The 19,445-nt window shown below is 41.4% G+C and overlaps 2 protein-coding genes and 1 long non-coding RNA gene across 4 annotated transcripts in view; 2 read left to right on the top strand and 1 right to left on the bottom strand.

Moving 5' to 3' along the window:
• Positions 1–19,445, bottom strand: part of LOC111263793 (protein Wnt-16) — an 80,426-nt gene that overhangs the window by 40,252 nt on the left and 20,729 nt on the right. For both annotated transcript variants that reach the window (XR_002682454.2, XM_022839185.2), the window contains exon 3: positions 422–800. Coding sequence is in view for 1 of the 2 variants with exons in the window: in XM_022839185.2 (XP_022694920.1) it covers positions 422–800 (379 nt within the window). In the remaining variant the exon portion in view is untranslated. The remainder of the gene's footprint in view (positions 1–421; positions 801–19,445) is intronic.
• Positions 711–14,456, top strand: LOC111263798 (uncharacterized). Its single transcript, XR_002682457.2, has 3 exons — positions 711–946; positions 4,396–4,468; positions 13,637–14,456. It is a non-coding gene; the product is annotated as an uncharacterized LOC111263798 (long non-coding RNA).
• LOC111263792 (complex I assembly factor ACAD9, mitochondrial) lies at positions 15,707–18,679 on the top strand. The gene has a single exon (XM_022839184.2). It carries the CDS (start codon positions 15,994–15,996, stop codon positions 17,932–17,934), a length of 1,941 nt encoding a protein of 646 aa, XP_022694919.1. The 5' UTR covers positions 15,707–15,993; the 3' UTR covers positions 17,935–18,679.

The raw sequence follows: 19,445 nt of genomic DNA on the forward strand, positions 1-19,445 counted from the left end.
CGGAAAAAATCATTCTTACGCTAATAAGATGCAAAGATTACGAGAATCACTAGTAATTTAGTTCATATAGCCATATGTTAGCAAAACAATCGAATACTATAAATAGAGTACCTCGTACTTTAAATTATTCAGTATTTATTTTACTCTGCCTATAGTTAGATCACATAACGGTTGTTATAGTAATACATTCCGATAAGTAATTATATAATAATCAATTTACTAAATTGTATGGTATGAAAGATTCTTTACATGCAACTAGTCACTAGTGCCATTTGGAGGATTTGTTGATTTTCATCGATCTTTCCGTAGTGAAGTGTTTCAAGCGGCTTCAATCTGTTTTCTGTGAGTTTCCTAGTTACCGACCTCCTTGTATCACCCCATCGCCTACTGATTTAAGGCTACTCTGTCTGTGCATGCGTACCTGATAGCAACGCGACCGGCCTGATTGTTATGCAAATTCATTAACGTTCGCAGAGTAGTCCGATCATGCTGCGAAGTCAAAATAGCCGTGATACTGCTGCCGCTGCTGGTGGCGTTTGGATCCGTGGCACCGTTGCCCACCACACTGATCTGGCCGTGAGTTCGTTCTGCGACGTCGATGAACTGTTTGGCGAGGTCCAGGCCCTGGCCAATGTTCGCACTGCAACCGCCCCACTTCCAGCCACGCCCACTTCGTTGACCTGTAGGCTTGTCAGGATCACAGCCACAGTCGGTGAGATTTCCGGCGGAACAAGCGCGCGATACAGAGTGAACCACGCCGGCGGATGTGACGGCAAAAATGAAAGCGGCTTCTCGGGATGCTGAAAATTACAGAATTTTGTTATTTGTCGACAAAAAACTTATTGGAAAAATAGCAACGCGTCTAGCAAAATCGGTTGTGTGAAATTATTTTCAATGGCTTGTTTAGGCTTCGTCCGTTTTGCCGTTTGACCTTTCACTTTTGCAGGTAAGTTGTGAGAACTATACGAATAAACAAAGGTTACTTGATAACTATTTCAGTGGGCCCAACAAAACATGTATCGAACATGATCCGCAGACACAACATGTGCTTAAGTTCAACATACATATATTTACTAGGTTAGACGAACCCAATACATTTTTGCAAGTAATGTAGTCCCAGTATGAATATTTTTTACCCTAATCAATTCGTGATCAAGATCTCTGTCAGCCTTAAGCCGAATAAGATGAAATCGTGCTATGTTTGTTTGAACATGCTTAACAATCTGCTGCGCGTGAAAACGTATAACCACGAAATAACTTTCTAAGGAAGCTATCAAGAACAAACATAGTTCTGAAGTTCATTTTGCAGACCAGGACAATGGTTGATAATAGATACATTTTCATCGAGAAGCTAATTAGCGTTGACTGTAATCGATTTTCAAAGTCAGAGTATGCCTTCACATCGGAAACAGAAAATAGGCCCGCTAATTCCTGTTGATTCGTGCGAACTGATGCGAAAGATATCTGGACTCCTATTTTGCGTTCGTGGAAAACATCTGCTGTAATTTAGAAATACAAACAAACAAGATAAGCATGACAAGGCTATTCTCAGAAATTCCACTAAATATATGCACGACTGGTCAATGGCTTTAATGTGAAATACATAAAAGATTTTTTCGTAAATCAATTTATAAGTTATTACATTTATCTGTCACTTTATTTGCAAATAAAATTCTATTTTTTTTCCATGTAACAAGGAATACAATTATTATGAAAATGCTCCTACGGAGCTTGCAATTATAGATTGACACCAACTTGCGTCAAATCTGTGCTGTCAAGATGAAGACATGTGTTATCAGAATTGTTGATGCACTGAGTACAAGAGGCGTCCGACTTTTAATATACATATATATATAGGTAACCAACATACATAGTAGGAAAGTTCTTGCTTGGTCGTCGGGTAGGTATGAGGACCTGTGTGCACGGAGATTGTTTGATGGAAATAATCAACAACATGTGTGATAACTTGTTGAACTTGTTTCACGTTGCAAATCAAAATCCAAATACATTTCTCTATGGCGTAAACTGGAGCCAAACAGTTTAAACAGATGAACAAACCTAAAACGTCAGACTTTTAACTAATCCGATGTCAGCATTTGCAAGCCTCTTAATTTGTATTGAATTTACACGACGAGTTTACGTGGGCACAATTTTACCTAAGTTCGCAGCGCAAGGATCAAGCTCGCACCAGCAATCGGTAATCTGGCAAACGCCACTGCTGGGCATATCGTCGAATTCAATTCTCTAGAATCTTCCTGCCCGCAAACTCTATCTAAGCCCCTGGCCTCTTTGAGTCCACATGAAGTTCGGTTCCCTCAGTCTAGTTGTTTGGAAAGACGAAGAACACAAGAGTTGAGAAAAGTGGCTCGCTTTTCGAAAAGTCCAAGTGGAGCGAAGAGCTGGGAGGGGGTCCCAGGAGGTTAGGTACCGATTTGAATTGATCGTTGTTTGCTAGAGGAAATTTTGCATAATCTCGACCAGCTTTGTGCTGGGGCGATCGATCCCAGCAGCTTTTTAGCTCTCCCGCCTTCCCTCCGGCGACCCCAGAGTCAAATCCTTCTTCGTGATATCGAGAAAGCGGTAACAGCGATCTAAAAGGCAGAATGGTTAGCGAGTCAGCCACCTGTGACTTTGTTGTTCATGTAAGCACATTTTTTTTTTTATCATTTTGGCTATTCCTTCTGTTCCAAAATTCCTGCTTCATCTTTCTCTCACCACTCGCGACTTGCGATCCCTGATCTCTGACTGCCAATGAAAAATTTCGCGCATGCGGTTCTTGCGTGTGCTGTATGTATGCAAGCATCACTTCGGCTCTCAGCACTCTGTGCTATCCCCTTCTCATACATTGGGGGAAGGAGAAGCTTATTTATGACCCTTGCTCTCTTCCTCTATTCTCTAGGCACGAGGTTCTCGACCCCAACTTGCGTTCTCCTGCAGAAGAGTCGATCATTACGGAGACCGGAGCGGAGCATGGTAACCTTTTGTGGTCCGCTGAGTGGTGACATACAACGCGCTCTTACTCCCCCCGGAACAGAGTCACCTTTGAAAATTAGTCTCCCCTTACTCTTACTCCCTTGCTATTCCTATTCATCTCTCGCTACCGCTACTCGACCTTCTCCACTATTCCTGAGAATACCTTCGACCCCATCTAAGACTTCTTAGACTACATAGATAAACTCACACTCGCCAAAGTCTGTAACCCCGACGGACGAGCAGGCGCACTACAAGCCATGGTGCAAGCCATGCATTGAATACATGCCTGCACTTGTTCCCATTTGTACGCCCGGTACTTGCACCTTTCTTTTCTCAAACCACTCCTTGTGCAAGACCTGCGAGAAATACTGGTCCTACTAGTTTCTGCCTACCCCATATAGGCTATGTACATCGCCTCTTCACCCATTTGTATGACTTGATCGAGGCCGACCAGGTTCCACCATACTCGACGCTTGGTTTCTCTGCTAGCAGCAGCGCTCTAAGTAAAGCTTTTAAAATACACTCTCGTTGAAATAGCGCGATTCAGATTAATGCATTGCCAGTTTAGTGAGTATAAATGCTAAATCAACACAAGCTACCTCAACGGCGGCGGCTTTGGTGTACGATCACCCCTTTCTCCAGCGACCTATTTCTCGTTCGATCTCTTTTCCTTTGCAGCTCTCCGTCGACCAAGTACAAATGAAGCCACGATTCTCCTCATTCAACCAATCTCTGCATCTGTTTCTAAACACGTCCACACGAATCTAAAACTCTTTGTAAAAAGAGCGACAACGCCGGGTATGGCACGGGAGACCGAGACCAATACGTATTTTAGTCCTCTTTCTCCTCTCCTCCGTCCCCCTTTGGCCCCTACACACCTGCGTAGGATTTTAGTTGGGAAACTCGAACCCTGTCATGTTGGTCGCATCAGAGTCATAAAATCACCGCCACTGCTGCTGCCAGTCGTCGCTATCCTATTCCCAAAGTGTGTGCAGGGCTTAAAAAACTGCAGATTTACGTTACGTTAATGATATAGTGTTAGGCTACGGATAATTTTCGGGTTGTTAACCATTGTTGCTCGAGGTACACTAAATTAGCTAGTATCGACGTATAACGTATTGCTGTAGCAATCTTTATGAAAACCAACAAGAAGCGGTTTGTTTGTAGGTTCGTACCTTACAGATCTGCATAAACCGTTGTTTTGCGTATAAAATAACATTTGCACGTGACTGTGAATTCGACTAAAACTTGGGAACTTCTAACTCAGAATGCGGCAAGAAACACCAGACTATATTCTGTTAGTACGTTAGATTGTGCAGTAACAGCAGGAACTACAAAGCCTCTCTACTAAGTGCAATAGGCTGGCGTTCGCGGTCCGTCAGTACTTTCCGGCTCAAAATTTTTCTTTTTTTTTTGTTTCAGATCCGTTGACTTTATATTTTAATGCTTATGTTTTGACGACGAGATCCGATGCGCTAGACTGCGCAACGACACTGTGAGTATCTGCGATAACAGAAGCTAAGTCACGAATCTCTGAGCTGCTATTTCTTCTACATTCACCGCCGCTCATTGTTGGTGTGCCGTCATGCCTGCCCCCATTGCTTGCAATGGTGCCAACAAGTCACCTACTAGCTTTGACCACGAAATCATATCAAAGACACATAAGTGCTGACATGTATCGCTTTGACACGATATTGGTCATTGGCTTGGTCTGGGCAGAAATGATCTTTTTTTCCTTACAATGATTCACTACCGGCATCGGGGCAAATATCTTTGTACTAGGGTGTTATTTAGTGGAAATAACACCTTCCGGAGAAGTGTTTCGCTGTGCTTTTATGGCTAGTGCTTCGTATGAACTTACAATCTTCTAACTCGCCCTCGAGCACAGATCCGTAGGGTAAATCTCATATGCGCCAGCTCGCGTTAACTTCTAGCTTTTTTGTTACACTCGAGCTCCCAACGGAACTCTGATCTAGTGCAAAATACGATGGCAAACATCACACTTTTACGGAGCCCGTAGTTTCTGCTTTGGAAATGCATGTGTATTTTTCTTTTTCTCTCACGGAGCTCATTTCCAAATTTCCCCATAGTATATTAGTCCAAGTAACAGAGTAAGACTGTGTGACTTCTCCCATTGTGACAAGGGCGAGTGAGCGCACGATATTTTGCCGAAACGGAAACCCTCTCATCATGAAGCCTATACACATTCTCTTAGGAGCCATGATACGCCCTTGTCGCATACAACCTTCAGAGTCCAAGCTTCACATGGCTTTTCTTAGACGTATTCTTCGTGCGATCGTTGTCCTGTTTCCGCCGTTTTTTTCCGGAAATGTCTCACCAGCGCACAATAGCCAACTGGCATTCATTCGAGGACACTGAATCACTGGTGATGGCCATCCATAGCGTGGCGTTTTGTAACCGAATGTATATAGGGAAACCATGACTGCATTTCCTATCAAAGATACAGAACTTCCATTTATGTGTGCGTGCTTGAGTAATCTTTGCTGTTGTTACTTCTGAGATGTTCGGTCCGGGAGGAAACGAGTGCATTTCGCCCCTAGACCCCCGGTGATTTTTGTATGATTTGAGTACAGTGTTCTTTATATCTTGAGAGCAGCTCCGCCGAGCTGCCTTTAACTCAAGTCGACGTATTTTTTACCAAAATATGATGTAGTAAGCGTAGACGGGACTATGTGTATTTTCTATGGGAATATATGATACGATAAAGCAATTGCTTATGTATTTAAAGTCAAAATAAGGTAGGACGAGTGCCTTTTCCGCTTGGAGTACTGGTGCAGTGGTTCCCATAAGGGCCGCCCCTTCAACAAATTGAGCTTATTTCAGGAACGCAACAGCAGCACAGCATTCGCTGACTGATACCATTGAGTTCGTTTGTCATATTTTCAAATATACAATATAAAATCAACACAAATGTAAATAATGTTAAATTGTAGAGACGTGGCAGAGTTCCTTTGTTGCACTAAGTTGCAAACCCAGATTAATTCCATAGTTACTCCAAATAGTATATCTCTATATACATTTTGTAAATGTTGTATCCGAACTAAAAATAGCATGCAGACATTCAATTCAATGTTTATCCAAATAAATATATATACTTTTAATGTCTGCCATTAACAAAAGGAGTAAGTCTTAAAGTTGATCCTTCGACAAAAGATCCTGGAAGTCAGTTTACGTGGTCTTCGATATGAGAACAAGAAAAGTCGCCAGCGTCTTAGTACTGCTATTTGCGACGCCTGTCTTTATCGCAGAATCCGGCCGCCGGTCCATGTATTCTAAAAGGTCACCGAGGCGAGCTCATTCACCTTAGAAATATCTTTCATTCGATTCGAAATAAATCGACCGAACGAACCAACTTGAAGGCCTAAACACTGGCTAGCGACAGGGAAACATTGCTCCACATAGACTGCCCTAGCACGAATCTTCTAAGATTTTGCTACTTCTTTTGGGAACTACAGTCTTCAGGCTAAATACAGTCGAATAGCTAGCTAGGTACCTGTTATGATAGGTATGAAAAGCCTTTCAAAAAAATTTCGGGATTCGAAGTCTAGTTGCTACCGTACCGTGATCGATGTCTTGCTCTCTGATAGTCTAACCAAATAGAGACGCCATCAGAGAAACCGAGGGAGAAAAAAACAAGATATTCCAAGCTTATACTGAGGTTTCGCTTGAGGATGTGGGATCATTCTATGAAGTACGGTTTCCTCATCGGATGTTTAGGGTTTGTTCTAGATTGTTATGCCAACAGCAACAACAAATAATTTAAAATGACCTGGATGGAGTCCTCGACAGAAATACACAATAAGTGACTTGCCTTTTAGATAGCGTGCGCATCCATATGAAAAGGCATATTTACATGTTTATTCAAAGATATGGCAATTAGAGAAAGCAAAACGACATCCATTGTAGTAAACCCTATATTTTCATTAGACGTAGACTTTGCTTCTACTTTTAACTGTAGCAAGCCATCTTGTTCTGTACTATCAGTTGATGACGCGGCATCACATCGGGTATGTACTTTATTTCTTTTATCTTAGAAACGTTGTTACGACTTTAGAAAAAAGAACACCCTTGTAGCTCCCTAACGCTTAACGAATATTCCCTGGACCATTCATCCAAAACATGCTTGCGATCTTACTTAGCATAGGCATTCGAAAAAGCTAAGTCATTAAGAGAAAGGATATTTTTCTCACCGTTCCCAAACGAGTTCAGGCTTTACAGCGTACGCTAATCAAAAGCCTCATTCGGACAAGTGTTTACGATACTTTACTCTTCTGCTTCCATACTACATTTTAGCTTGATTTGATTTCAGTCGTCACGTAAGAAATCGATTCAAAGACTGTTTGATACCAGACAAATGTTCTTGATGAAACTTGTTGATAGCAACCGCCTATATATATTGACAAATTAATATTGTTTTATTTAATTCGATAACCAGATTGCCCGTTTCGGTATGAACTTATCAAAATCATTTACGTGATCGTTTTCATTGATTGGAATCAAAAATACACAACGTTTACAGCTGTGACAGAAGAGGTGTTGTATCTACTTGTGAAAAGATTTGTTTTAGGATACTCTGGACAGAAAACAATCTCAGTAGATTGTTGTTTCTTGGAGAAGTACAACAGGTCGTTAGCAAGCCTGGGGTGTTTCAAGAGACCTTCGAAGCACCGTAGCAAGCATAGCTGGAGGAAGGATATGCAAGCTAGCAAGCCGCTAAATCAGCAACCCCTTCTCATCATCATCATCATCGATATCATCAACAACATCCAGTCACGATGCAGTGCGAACATATTGTGTGCTTCCTCATCTATGCAGTTTCTGTAGAGCTGGCTGCGTCTGCGTCAAGACCTCTTTTTCCTTGAGGCCCTTTGCTTTGGTGCCGCCCTACCATTGTCCTAGCCTTTACGTTTCGTGCTATTTTGATGTTGCCCAAAAGTGCTGGCACCAGCCATTGTGCTGACTCCCTATCCCACAGGAGCTATGCGGCGTTCCATGACTTTGGTACATACCGGAAGAGAAGAAAATGGACAAACGACACTCGCCGGCCTATTGGCCAACCAACGAGGCAAGCGCAGCAGCAGCAACTGACACAGAGCGAGTTTATTCAAACGAGCAAACCTCATGTTGCTTGTTACGACGGCAGTGACGCTGCGCTTTGTAAAAAATATTGAGTATTGAGTTCCTTAAGGAGAGGACTGCAGGATAAAGGGGGCAGCTTTCTCATTCCATCGCTGTTGCCACTATCGCACTGAATACCCGTCGCCGATAGTCATGCAAAGTGGACAACCTCACCCAACGCGTCCGACAGTGGCACTGTTCCCATGTTGCGATCGACTGCAGCCAAGGCAGTAGCTGCAGCTCTCGAAAACCTGCGTCGAATACAACGCACAAAAGAAAACTATTCCGCTTTCCTCCTGTCACTACTTGAGTCCAAAACTCGTCCTTAACTGAAGAGCCAAGGCCAGTTTTCGCCCTCCCTTTTCGCCTCGTACGCGTGTTCCGGTGCTGGGATAAACGAGTGTGGAGATGTATGCGTGTCTTGTCGTTGTCTGCCGCAGAAGAATATCCTTCGGCGAGGCGGCAGCATCATCAGGCGCGTCGGTAACATCACCTGAACATTTTCAGCTGTAGTGCGCATTTTGTGTGGGCCTGTCGATTTCTTTGCAAACACTTTTCAGCTTCGAATGTCTTGACAAACGGACATATCTCCTACCTGACATACGCGTGAGACATAGGAAAACTTGCCCATCAATCCGTACGATCCATAACCTAGAGCAAGTTCAGGGCCCGTTTCCACGATGCGACGGCTCAGTGCCCCAGATCGGCCTGATCTCAGCGGAGAAGCTCTGTGTCCTAAGGTCTAGTCGGTCGGTCAGAAGACCATAGCTACCGAGACAGAACCTGGCAAGGCCTGCCAAGAAACACGATTAACGTTTTAAGAAACAGGCGTTTACCATGTTCATCGACCGCTTCGTGTATAGTAAAAAAGAAACACCTGTACGCGCAACGTCTCCAGTATGGCGACGGTGTCGTCGTTTCACTACTTACTTACATCACAACGTCAACCAGAGTCAGGTTTCCTGTGCCCCACACGTACATTGAGATAGCAGCGGACACTAAGGGAGAAGTTGTACGAACTTGTGTCTAAAGTATAGGAGCGTATACCTCCTTCCAGGGGGACTGAGGGGGAAAGCGGAAGTAGCTGGAGTTGGCCAGTGTAAGCGAACCCCCCCCCCCCCCGCCAAGCGAGCGGCCAGAGCTAATAGGCAAGTTTAAAGTATAGTAGCGGCGCGGATCGTACCAACTGTTTCGCTCAAGCAATGCTCTTGTACATATATTGCACGACATGAAGGGATAATCGAGCAAGCTGCCGAGGATATGTTGGCGTTGCTGGCGTCGTACTGCTAATGCCGTTGGTGTATTTTATGGAAGAAATGTATAAGCGTAAGTACGAGAGGGAGGCCACTGCCATTGAAGTTGAGTAGCGAAGCGGCGGGAGAAAAGAACAGAGGCAACTAGTTGGCTTATATTGAAGATGAGATTTTGGTGGCGCTGCGGAAAGCGAAATCCGCAATGCGGGGGGACGCGGGAAGAGGCCACTACTGCAATCGATTGTGACATTGGCGCTGAGGACATAAAAAAAAGAAGAAGTGATTTCATGCGGAATGACCAGCGCCTGGACACTAACGCAGGTTAACCGAAGTGGAACACACGACGGCGGGAAGTGTAATCTGTGCCTGAACAACTGAGGAATTAATCGGGGGGTAAATAGGAAAGGACAGCGTATTTTGTGTTCCTATCTCAGTTTACAGACAATCTCTTGGTTGCAAGCGCTACCTCTCACGCCAGCATATGATATTGTGGTTTTAATTTTTAAGATTTTGATTATAAAATGAGGCTTTCTAGAGTCTAGACGAGGTGCTAAATGATATATATATATATATATATATATATATATATATATGTGATTTTTCTTTTGGAGATGTTCTACAATCATTTGGAGCACGCCTCTGTCATTTTTGTATCTCGCAGGAAATCGTACCGATAACGTTATCAACTGGCTGAAAACACTTAACCAGTTCTACAAACCTAAAATTAAAAACACACCTTTACACAACTTTGCTTTGATATAATCCGTAAGTTGCTTACCTTCATTATTCCTATTTACTTAAACTCATATGGAGAACTCACTCATGGAGAAATTATTAGAAACGACGTTTTTAAACTGCACTATAAACCACTGATCGCACAGGAAATTTCTGTTCTTTACTCAACAACTAGTGCAACAGAAGCTACAGTAAACGCACGTCTCTAACAGTTTCTTTTCGGAAAACGATGTTTCGACGACGATGTTCTAATGTTCTTGAGAATGGACCGGCCTGCGAGAAGCCGCCACATATGGTTTATTGTCCGCTTAAGACAGTTAGCTTCTACAGGCAGATGTTGGGTGTATGTCTTGCCCTCCATTGAGCTGGTACATAAAAATGGATAGCTTTGAGCTACAGTGGTAACGAAAATATTAGCATTTCGGAGACGACCGAGCGTCGCGTCGTATTGCTGACCCAGAATGGACTGGTCAGGTTGAGCTGACTTGGGCGAATTAAGTCATGTTAACCGCTAGCCGCACAGGACAACGCAAGATAACTCTAAGAAAAAATGAGAGAAAGACGAAAGTTGATGTTGTTACGAGACGTAGCTTGTGACAGCTTGTCGCTTGCTGAACAGAATTTGATGAAGATCTTCCCTACGAATCAGAAGTAAGAGCTTCGGAAGAATCTGAAGTATCCAAAGCTTCAAGAGATTTCTAATGCCTAATTCGAGCCAGGTAACAACGGAAGAGAGTGAGATAGAAACATTTCAGCATAACAAACACAAGAAAATTCAAAAGGAATATATCGATGGAGCAACGTTTGCAGATATCGTGACAGAGATAGGCAGGCAGACAATAGGAGAACATCTAGGAGAACAGCTTACCATGCCGATATATAGCGTTGAACTGCTTTGGTGTGCCGTTTACATATCAGAGGAGGCCAGCGACGAAAACGATCCGGAAGGTAGTGAAAGTCGAACGTAACGAAACCATTGTAAAAAACAAATATAGACTCACTCGACAAAGAGCTCTATGACTCATACCAAAGGTAAGTGACAAGAATTAAGTATTTGGACAAGTAAAAGACAATTGGCTTCTACAAGTGCTTGACTAGAGGTGGTCTCTAGAGGAAACGAAAGCTTGCGGTATCCGATTGGATAAAAATGGCTACAACGAATCTAGTATGAGCAAAACGAGATTACGAGAAAGCAATAGAATTCCGAATATGCCAGAAAACTTTGTAATGGTAAGGCAGAGCGTAAATGTTCCCACCACGTCTGCCGTCGCTGTTGCTACTGCTGCTGCTTGGAGATACTTTGCGTGACAGAAGTCAAAACCTAAACAATGCAATGCCAGCGGGCCATAAAGCACTGGGGAAACGCTTTCTAAATTAGGTCAATAGAGGCGGGGCGCAAGAAGGGACAACGGGCAAGAATCGTCGACGACGAGACATTTGACGCGTAACGGAAAAACCAAGCCATGAGGATCGGCAGAGAATGTCGTACGAAAAGTACAAACCCAACACAACACACGGAAGTCTGATTAATTAATAGTGCGCCGTTGTGTAGGATAGCCGAAAGCGTAACATGGCAAAAATCAGTCCTCACGAAGATGTTGTGGGCTGTAGTAACTGTCTCTGTAGGCCGTTTTGATAACACTGAGAGCTACGATAAAGGGTGATTGCATTTACAATACAGGCTTCATTTAGAAACTGCGTGTCTACCCTCTAATGGCTCAAATGATGTTGCTTTCAATTTTAGAGTTATTCAGATCCTAATTACTGATCTAAAAAATTGGCAGTAATTAATAATTTTCCTGATTACTACGTCCAGCATATCTACGCTTATAAGGAGTACTTAGTTTTACTAACTAGGATGAAGCGATTAGCTAAAATAGAAATTTACTAGAAAAGAACAACTGAAAAATTGATTCGTTTATTTTTTTCAATCACTTGCACATTTATATATCTTTATTCTTAGGACTTATTTGGATTGTCTACTGATTCCGCGTTCCTTATAAAAGTTCTAAGTAATAGGTAATTTTTGGTTCATTTTTACTGAAATTCCACCCATCGGCTGTGGTGACATCATGCGCGCTCAATTGATACTCGTGGCCCGTTGCTGAATCGTATTAAAATTCGAAATAGCGATTGCATAGTATGCAGCAGTAGATAAAAAGCAATTTGTGACATTTTGTTTAGTGGATCGCAGAGAACTGTCCATAATAACGTACCTATATCATGATCATACGTAAACATTATTGTTTCTCAACACTCTTACAATTACGATGGTTGAGCATTGTTCTCAAACACCGATTTCAAGGTGCTCATTTAAAAATAATCAATCTTACACCTCAAACGATTTTTAGTTCTTTTCTGCAGCATTGTAAAGAACAACTTGCAGACTCTGGAAAGCCGTTACGTAGATTTCAATAGTACCCTTCACTATTCAAGCCTAAAATAGTGCTAAATTAAAACTTTATTTTCGTATCATCTATGCTAGACGATACGGTTGCCTTCGTCATTGACCTTATCGAGTCCGATGTCGCAGCACAGTTGCTGGTGACGTAGAGGTGGCAATCACTAAAGACCAGGTACACGATCATATGGCCCATAACCGGACGGAACTATTGCTTTTTTATTCCCGATATGTAACAAAGCTCATATGTGACTTGCCTGAAGCTTACAGGCACTCACGTCGCCGTAGAACCATTATTGGTATCGGTGTTTTTTAGGTACAACATCAGTGTGAAATTGACTAGCGAAATTCTGAGATAGACAGAAGCATGACTTCCTCACAAACCACTGACGTAGCAAGTAACGCGATATGCACAGAAAAATTAAGTGTTTCCTTAAATCCAATTTTATGAACCACCTATGGATTTGTAGTCTGTTTATTTTTATTTCAAGAAAATTGTGCCTGCAAACCATCATCGCATCATTCCCATAACTAAAAGGTCAATGCTTAAAAGGAAATCAGGAAAGCAATGCTATCGCTCGGATGCCTCACGCAGTAACTGCGAAGTAGGGAGCTGCTAGCGCGAAAAACTATACGTCGGCCAAGCGTTGGTTCTCAGTCGAACGTTCATATTATAAAAGACTTCAGAGTACTCACGACTAAGTTTGAAGTTCTAGCTTCATTTGGAGGAAGTGTTCCGGTTTCAACACTAAATTATACGTTGAGTTAAGGTGACTATAATCTGCTAACACATATACATATGTGAACAATCCATAGTCATTCTTGTTCACCGAAGTAATTGGTAACGTGTCTCAGCCTAGGTAGGACTGGCAAAGAAACAATGGAGCCAGAACCAGTGGCCAACTAATAAGGTGTACTAACGACCGCTGAAGCCTCTCATTAGTTGATGCTCTAGCCTTCAGAGCAGGTTCCATTGCCCCTACGATATTATTATCTAAACGCCCAGAATCCCTAGGTCGGTATAAATCCGATAGCAGACCCCAATGGCCTATAAACTTAACAAAGTTCGCCTGTATACACCCTCACTAGACAGGATTTTAACAATGCTTACATTGGTTAAGTCGGATCTTTTCAGATGTCGCTGCTTTGTGTCTCAGAATAAGAGTGAAAATATCGGACTCGCCTCACGTTGCAGTCGATGCAATCAACGTAGGCTAAAGACTCGGACATAGGTCAAGTCGCCTATTTAAGCGGTAATACCCCTTGAACATGGATGGCCCATTAGCACGTTTTTGGCCAGATACTATCTGGCAGAAAGCATCCTCAACGTGCCAGTAGATTGGCCTCTTGGTACTGAAACAACTTCGCTAAATTAATTAGCTTACTATTTGCCAACACACATAAAACTCATCACTGAATGAATGTCAAAGAGTTCCCATGAGATTTTCCTCACAGAGGGGGTCCGGAACTCGCGTTATATTAACAGCTACAGCCAACGGCTGGCGACGGTCCACACTCGGCAAATTCGGTCGTAATGTAAATAATGGATGAGAACACAATTATATTGCAAACTAAAATCCAGCCAAATCTGATTTAAAGGTTCTAAGTGGTGACGTATGCGAGAAATTTCGAGACAAGTTTTCATAAGAGATGTTATAAACGGCGTAAACGCTTTCGATAGATGCTCGAACATGCCGTACAATAAGGCTATGGAAGGAAGCATTAATACAAAAATCCTTAAACAACACTGGCGTGCGTTCAGTAATGTAATATACGATGATACCTTGATTTTTCGAATTAAAAAAGTACATATATATATCATAATGAAAGCAGACATACTCTCATTACACGCATTCAGATTCTCGCTTATACAAAGCAAAAATAATTGATTATTATTTCTTACTTACTTACGTACTTAAAATAAATAAATCATTTTTCAATTTTAAATTTACATTTTCTTTTTAGCTTACATTTAACTGAAACTGATTTGTGATTATTATTAATTACTGATCTCATTTTTCCCAAAATTTAGTTACCGTGAATAGTTCAATTTTTATTATTATCAGTAATAATAATAAGAACCATTAAAAAAATAACATCAACCAAAAGAAGAAAAATATTTAGCCTGGCTCTCCTTTAAAATTTGCTTAGTGGGATATTTTAGTGGATTTTAAAAAATATGCAGGCCATAAAATTAATTCACTAATATCGATGTGCACATATTATATTAAAGGAACAGGGGACTGACAAATGTATGTGCCTCAGCAAATAAATCTCTTGATTTCAATTTAACTTCCACATACTGATAAATGTAATTTGTATGGATTCACTTTAAACCCACTCTTCTATTTCTGACATTCGATATATATTCTTACATATTGTCTGTATTCATTATTAACTTCTTCCCGTAGAATGAGGGTCTTCGTAACTGTAAATTTGCATCATTAATGTATCAGAGCTATAACCTTTTTGCAGTTTTTCATTGTTATAATTATAATTATATCTGTAATAAACAAAAAACCGGCAAGCAAAAGAGTAAAGAAACATCCAAGCTGTATAGTCACCCGACCCAGTCACCCATATATATATATAGTGTTTGTTTTAATATAATTCAAGACAGATTCCTGTTGCTGGCGGATATGGATGTAAAGAAAAAGAAAATGTATCTAGCATATATTTCCTTTATATATAGACAGGACCTAACAATAGACATCTTCATTTAGCAATTATTAGTTAGAATCCTAAATAAAAACAAAAATGCTTTATATTAATACCTCCTACTTCCTTTATATTAATACAGCTTGGTCCCCATACTTGATTTCCAATTCAACTACTACATTATAGATACATACGTGTGCACTGAACGAAGATGCAAGGTCACAGAATACACATTTTTGCTACATATATCGATATTATGTGAGTACACTCCGTCATTTACATGCGACCCAACTGCTGATCTACAGTACCCGAATTATTAGCGCTGTTGTTCTGTTTTTTTATGATTTCTAGAGTCTCATTTACGCGACTTTTGGCAAAATATTTACTGACGGCAGAGCTCGTCTTGTAGCACTTTGTGTATAGTTAACTGTTAATTTGGCCATGGGTGATAGGCTGCGTCGTTTGAAAGTGGCGCCACATCGCGCATGCGCACCGCCCGCGCGCTCTGAGTTCTCCCTGGTCGGCGGTCTAATGACGACAAAGACGAAATCACAATATTTCTTCCGCGCGTGTTCGATTCATGCTGGACTTGCGTGTTTTTGCATTGATCCACTGAATCAGTCGGTTTCTTTAGCAACTAGTTGTTCCGAGTGAACGTTCGATATGCTTTATTGGTGTGAATTGTGTTGATTTAACTCGGGACCACACACACTTAGTACCGTGCTTTCTGCCGTTGTTGTCTATGTAGTTAGATTGTCTTTTCGTGAGGCAGTGACTGCAGCATTGTCCTGCAGTTTTTGTTTTGGTGCTGGAAACTGTATATAGGACTGAACCATGTTGCAGCTGATGTGGAAAAGATCTCCGAGATGGTTTGTACGGCGCGCCTCGACAAAAGTTCAGGAAAAACCAAAACTGTCACCGAAAAAGTTCAATATATATCATCCTGAGACGAGAATGGACGATATACTCGCCCGGGAATCGCCCTTAATGGAAAGATCTAAGGGTAAAGTAACACGGCCACCGTTTCTAAGAAACCTTTTTGCGAAGGCTATCGATGAACGCTTCCTCACCTATCCCGAGGTGCTTGAACCCTCTGAGATCCATAGGATAGCCGATCTCTACGACAGGATTAAAGAATATGTGGACAGCTTAGAGTCTCATGCGCTAAAATACGAAACACCAAAGAAGGTGATCTACAAACTGAAAGAATTTGGCGTGTTTGGTGCCACTGTATCGAATGACTACGGAGGACTAGGATTGTCTTTAACCGAGTACTCGAAAATCATCGAAGCATTTGCTAGACAACCATCATTAGCAGCTAAAATGATTTCCCACAGCTCGGCAGGTATTCAACCGATCCTCGAGTTTGGCACTGACCAGCAAAAGGCCAGTTACCTACCAAAGTTGGCAAGTGGTGAATGGATTGCTGCATTAGCTATGCACGAATCCCAGTCTGGCACGGACCTCGCAGCCATTAAAACAGTGCTGAAAATAACCCCGGACGAGAGTCACTATACTTTAAACGGTACAAAAACCTACGTGACCAACGGTGAAGATGCAAACATATTTACTGTTCTTTGCAACATTGATCTGATTGGCACTGAAGACAAGCGGCTTGCCGAGACGCCAACTACCGCTGTGCTTGTTGCACGGGATCTGCCTGGTGTTAAAGTCGAAAAATCTCCCCGATTGCTTGGTCTCAATGGCGCCGGAATTGCGACCGTGACGTTCGATAATGTAAAACTATCGACCGACTGTATACTGGGCAAAAAAGGCGAAGGCTTCCAAGTAGCGTTGGCCGTACAGAATTACGTACGGTGTCTGATGACAGCCGCTACCATGAGCACTGCTCGCGAGGCACTAAACCTCGCTATAAAGTACGCCATTAGGACTCATCGGTATAAAAAGCCATTGCACGAATTTGAAATGATTGGCAAACGAGTAGCTACCATGACAGGTGATGTGTACGCGATGGAGAGTGCCGTCTACATGACTTCAGCGATCGCTGACGTAGTGCAGGATCCCGACTACTCTTTGGAAGCGGCTGCAGTTCGTCTCCTCGGTACGAAAGGGTCCCGTCGAGTGTTAGAAAGCAGTATTGACTTGCATGGTGTCAATGGGTTACTTGAAGATGGCGATTTGGTCCGCTGGCTCAACGACATACGAACGTTTGATGCGTTCGAATCAACTCAAAATCTGTGTCGCCTTCTTATTTCTATGAGTGGTGTTCAGTATACTGGACGTCTTTTTGCAACGGTGATTCACATTCTCCGTGATCCGTTGATGTCTCCTATGAAGTTCACAAAGTTTCGACTCGCTCGTTGGCGAGATGTAAAGGACACCCCCAAACTAGCTTGTGAAGTCGAGCAGTTTATTCATCCGTCACTAAAGAAGGAATGCCAGCAGCTCGAATACTGCATGGCTAGATTAGGATTTGCTGCTGAAGTCGCCCTCGAACAGTGGGGCGCCGAGTTGTTTGAAAATCAAACTATTTTGGATCGACTATCAGACATCGCCATTGATGTCTACACGTTCGCGACAGTTCTTGCACGAGCTTCAAGGTCGTATTGCATCGGCTTGCCGAACTCGGATTACGATATTAAGTTATCTCAAATTTATAGTAAAGAAGCTGTTGATCGTGTGAGATTTAACGTAAATGAGATTCAATATTGTTCAACACTACTGAGCCAGAGAACCCTTCGCGAAATGAATGCGAAGATTTTCAACGACAAAAAGTATATAGCTGCACATCCATTAACAAGAAACTGGGATTAGTGAAGTAAATAGATTAAGAAAAATTTGCATGTACAGTATCCAATGTAATTGATCAAAAGTGGGTGCTAGTACTGCAGTTACTGTTCAAGTCGAATGTCTGTCGAATAGTGAAGTTTCTATGTTAGATAGTACAAACCGACTGACAACGAAGTGAAGTTATATATATGGAAGACGTTTAGGCTGCAACTTGTATCACACATTGCTTGTATAATACAAGATAATTTTAATAAAACTGATAACCAACAGAAATAGATATGTTTTACGTAAAAATTTACCTGAGACTAATATCTGTTTTAATTAGATGAAAGATGATTTTATACCGAGAAGTGGGAAAACATTTAGGCTGGTTATAACTATGAGGTTAGATTCCTCATAGTTATACTGTATACATATCATGATGGATCTGTAATTCAATCTAATTATATATCAATATGTAAATGCTGAACTATTTAGCTGAGCTGACAATATTTTAACACTATGATTGTCCTTACAGTTGCTGACTATCTTATGAAAAAAGCAATTATCATTCTTGATAGTTATTCCTGATGCGGTTATAGAAGGTTCCTGATGCGTGAATGCGTAGAAAAAAAAAAGCGAGAATATATTGAGCTAAAAATCTACAACATATTACTTCCACGAGTAACTATATCGCAGACTTGGTTCGATTTTAGTAAGAGGTTCCTAATAATACAGTAAGTGCTAATAAACTTAAGAGCAAGATAAGAATTTTGTTACTCTCTATCCACTCTGTGCACAGTTATTTCCTGCCATTTGAACTAATTTGATTGTGCATCCCATAAGATTTGTTTTTATATTAAAAAATTGTTAATGACAAGAAAATATATTAAGAATAGGGGATAGATTAGTTAATTAATTTATTAAAACAGTTTTATAATATACAATTGTTGTATTTTCCTTCCATAAATGTAGTAGCATTTAACTTCTTAGCATGTTTATAAACTATTGTAAAATTCAGCTGAGCGTCTCCTAAGCCCCGTTGAGATTGAGATAATTTAACCACATTCTTTTCGCGCAATTTCATGAATAGAAAACGAGAATTGAGTCTTATTCAATTATATAATACTATTATTAGACATTTGATTTTATCGTATATTCACATAGCCATGCCATATAGCTGTTACTCTATGCCATGACAGATTTTTTGCCTTCACAAGGGTTCAATTTAGAGAGAGGAGACGAACTTATTGAGAGGGCAAATATGTTTAGAACTTACGTAATCCTATTTATCGCTAGTAAGATATTCGACACGAACGGACGGTTTTCACAAGTCATTTATACGTGAAATTTAGTAAGCCATATTAAGAAATAATAGTGCGCCGAATGTGAAGTTCGATAGCTACGACATGCTTAACTGTGAAGTTACCTGAAGGGCTGTTTTTAACTTTTTTTTTCTCGGTATTTGGTTACATATGTCAAATTCAGTTTTTTTGGTTACATATTCAAATTGAATGTAGAGATTCAAAGATGCGATGTTCGGACCGAACAAAATG

Source organism: Varroa jacobsoni, unplaced genomic scaffold (assembly GCF_002532875.2).
Source record: "Varroa jacobsoni isolate VJ856 unplaced genomic scaffold, vjacob_1.0 scaffold_791, whole genome shotgun sequence".
NCBI classification, from domain to species: Eukaryota; Metazoa; Arthropoda; class Arachnida; order Mesostigmata; family Varroidae; genus Varroa; species Varroa jacobsoni.

What these genes read in the sequence shown, in the direction of transcription:
- LOC111263792 (XM_022839184.2), top strand. Translation starts at nt 15,994, where the DNA reads ATGTTGCAGCTGATGTGGAAAAGATCTCCGAGATGGTTTGTACGGCGC.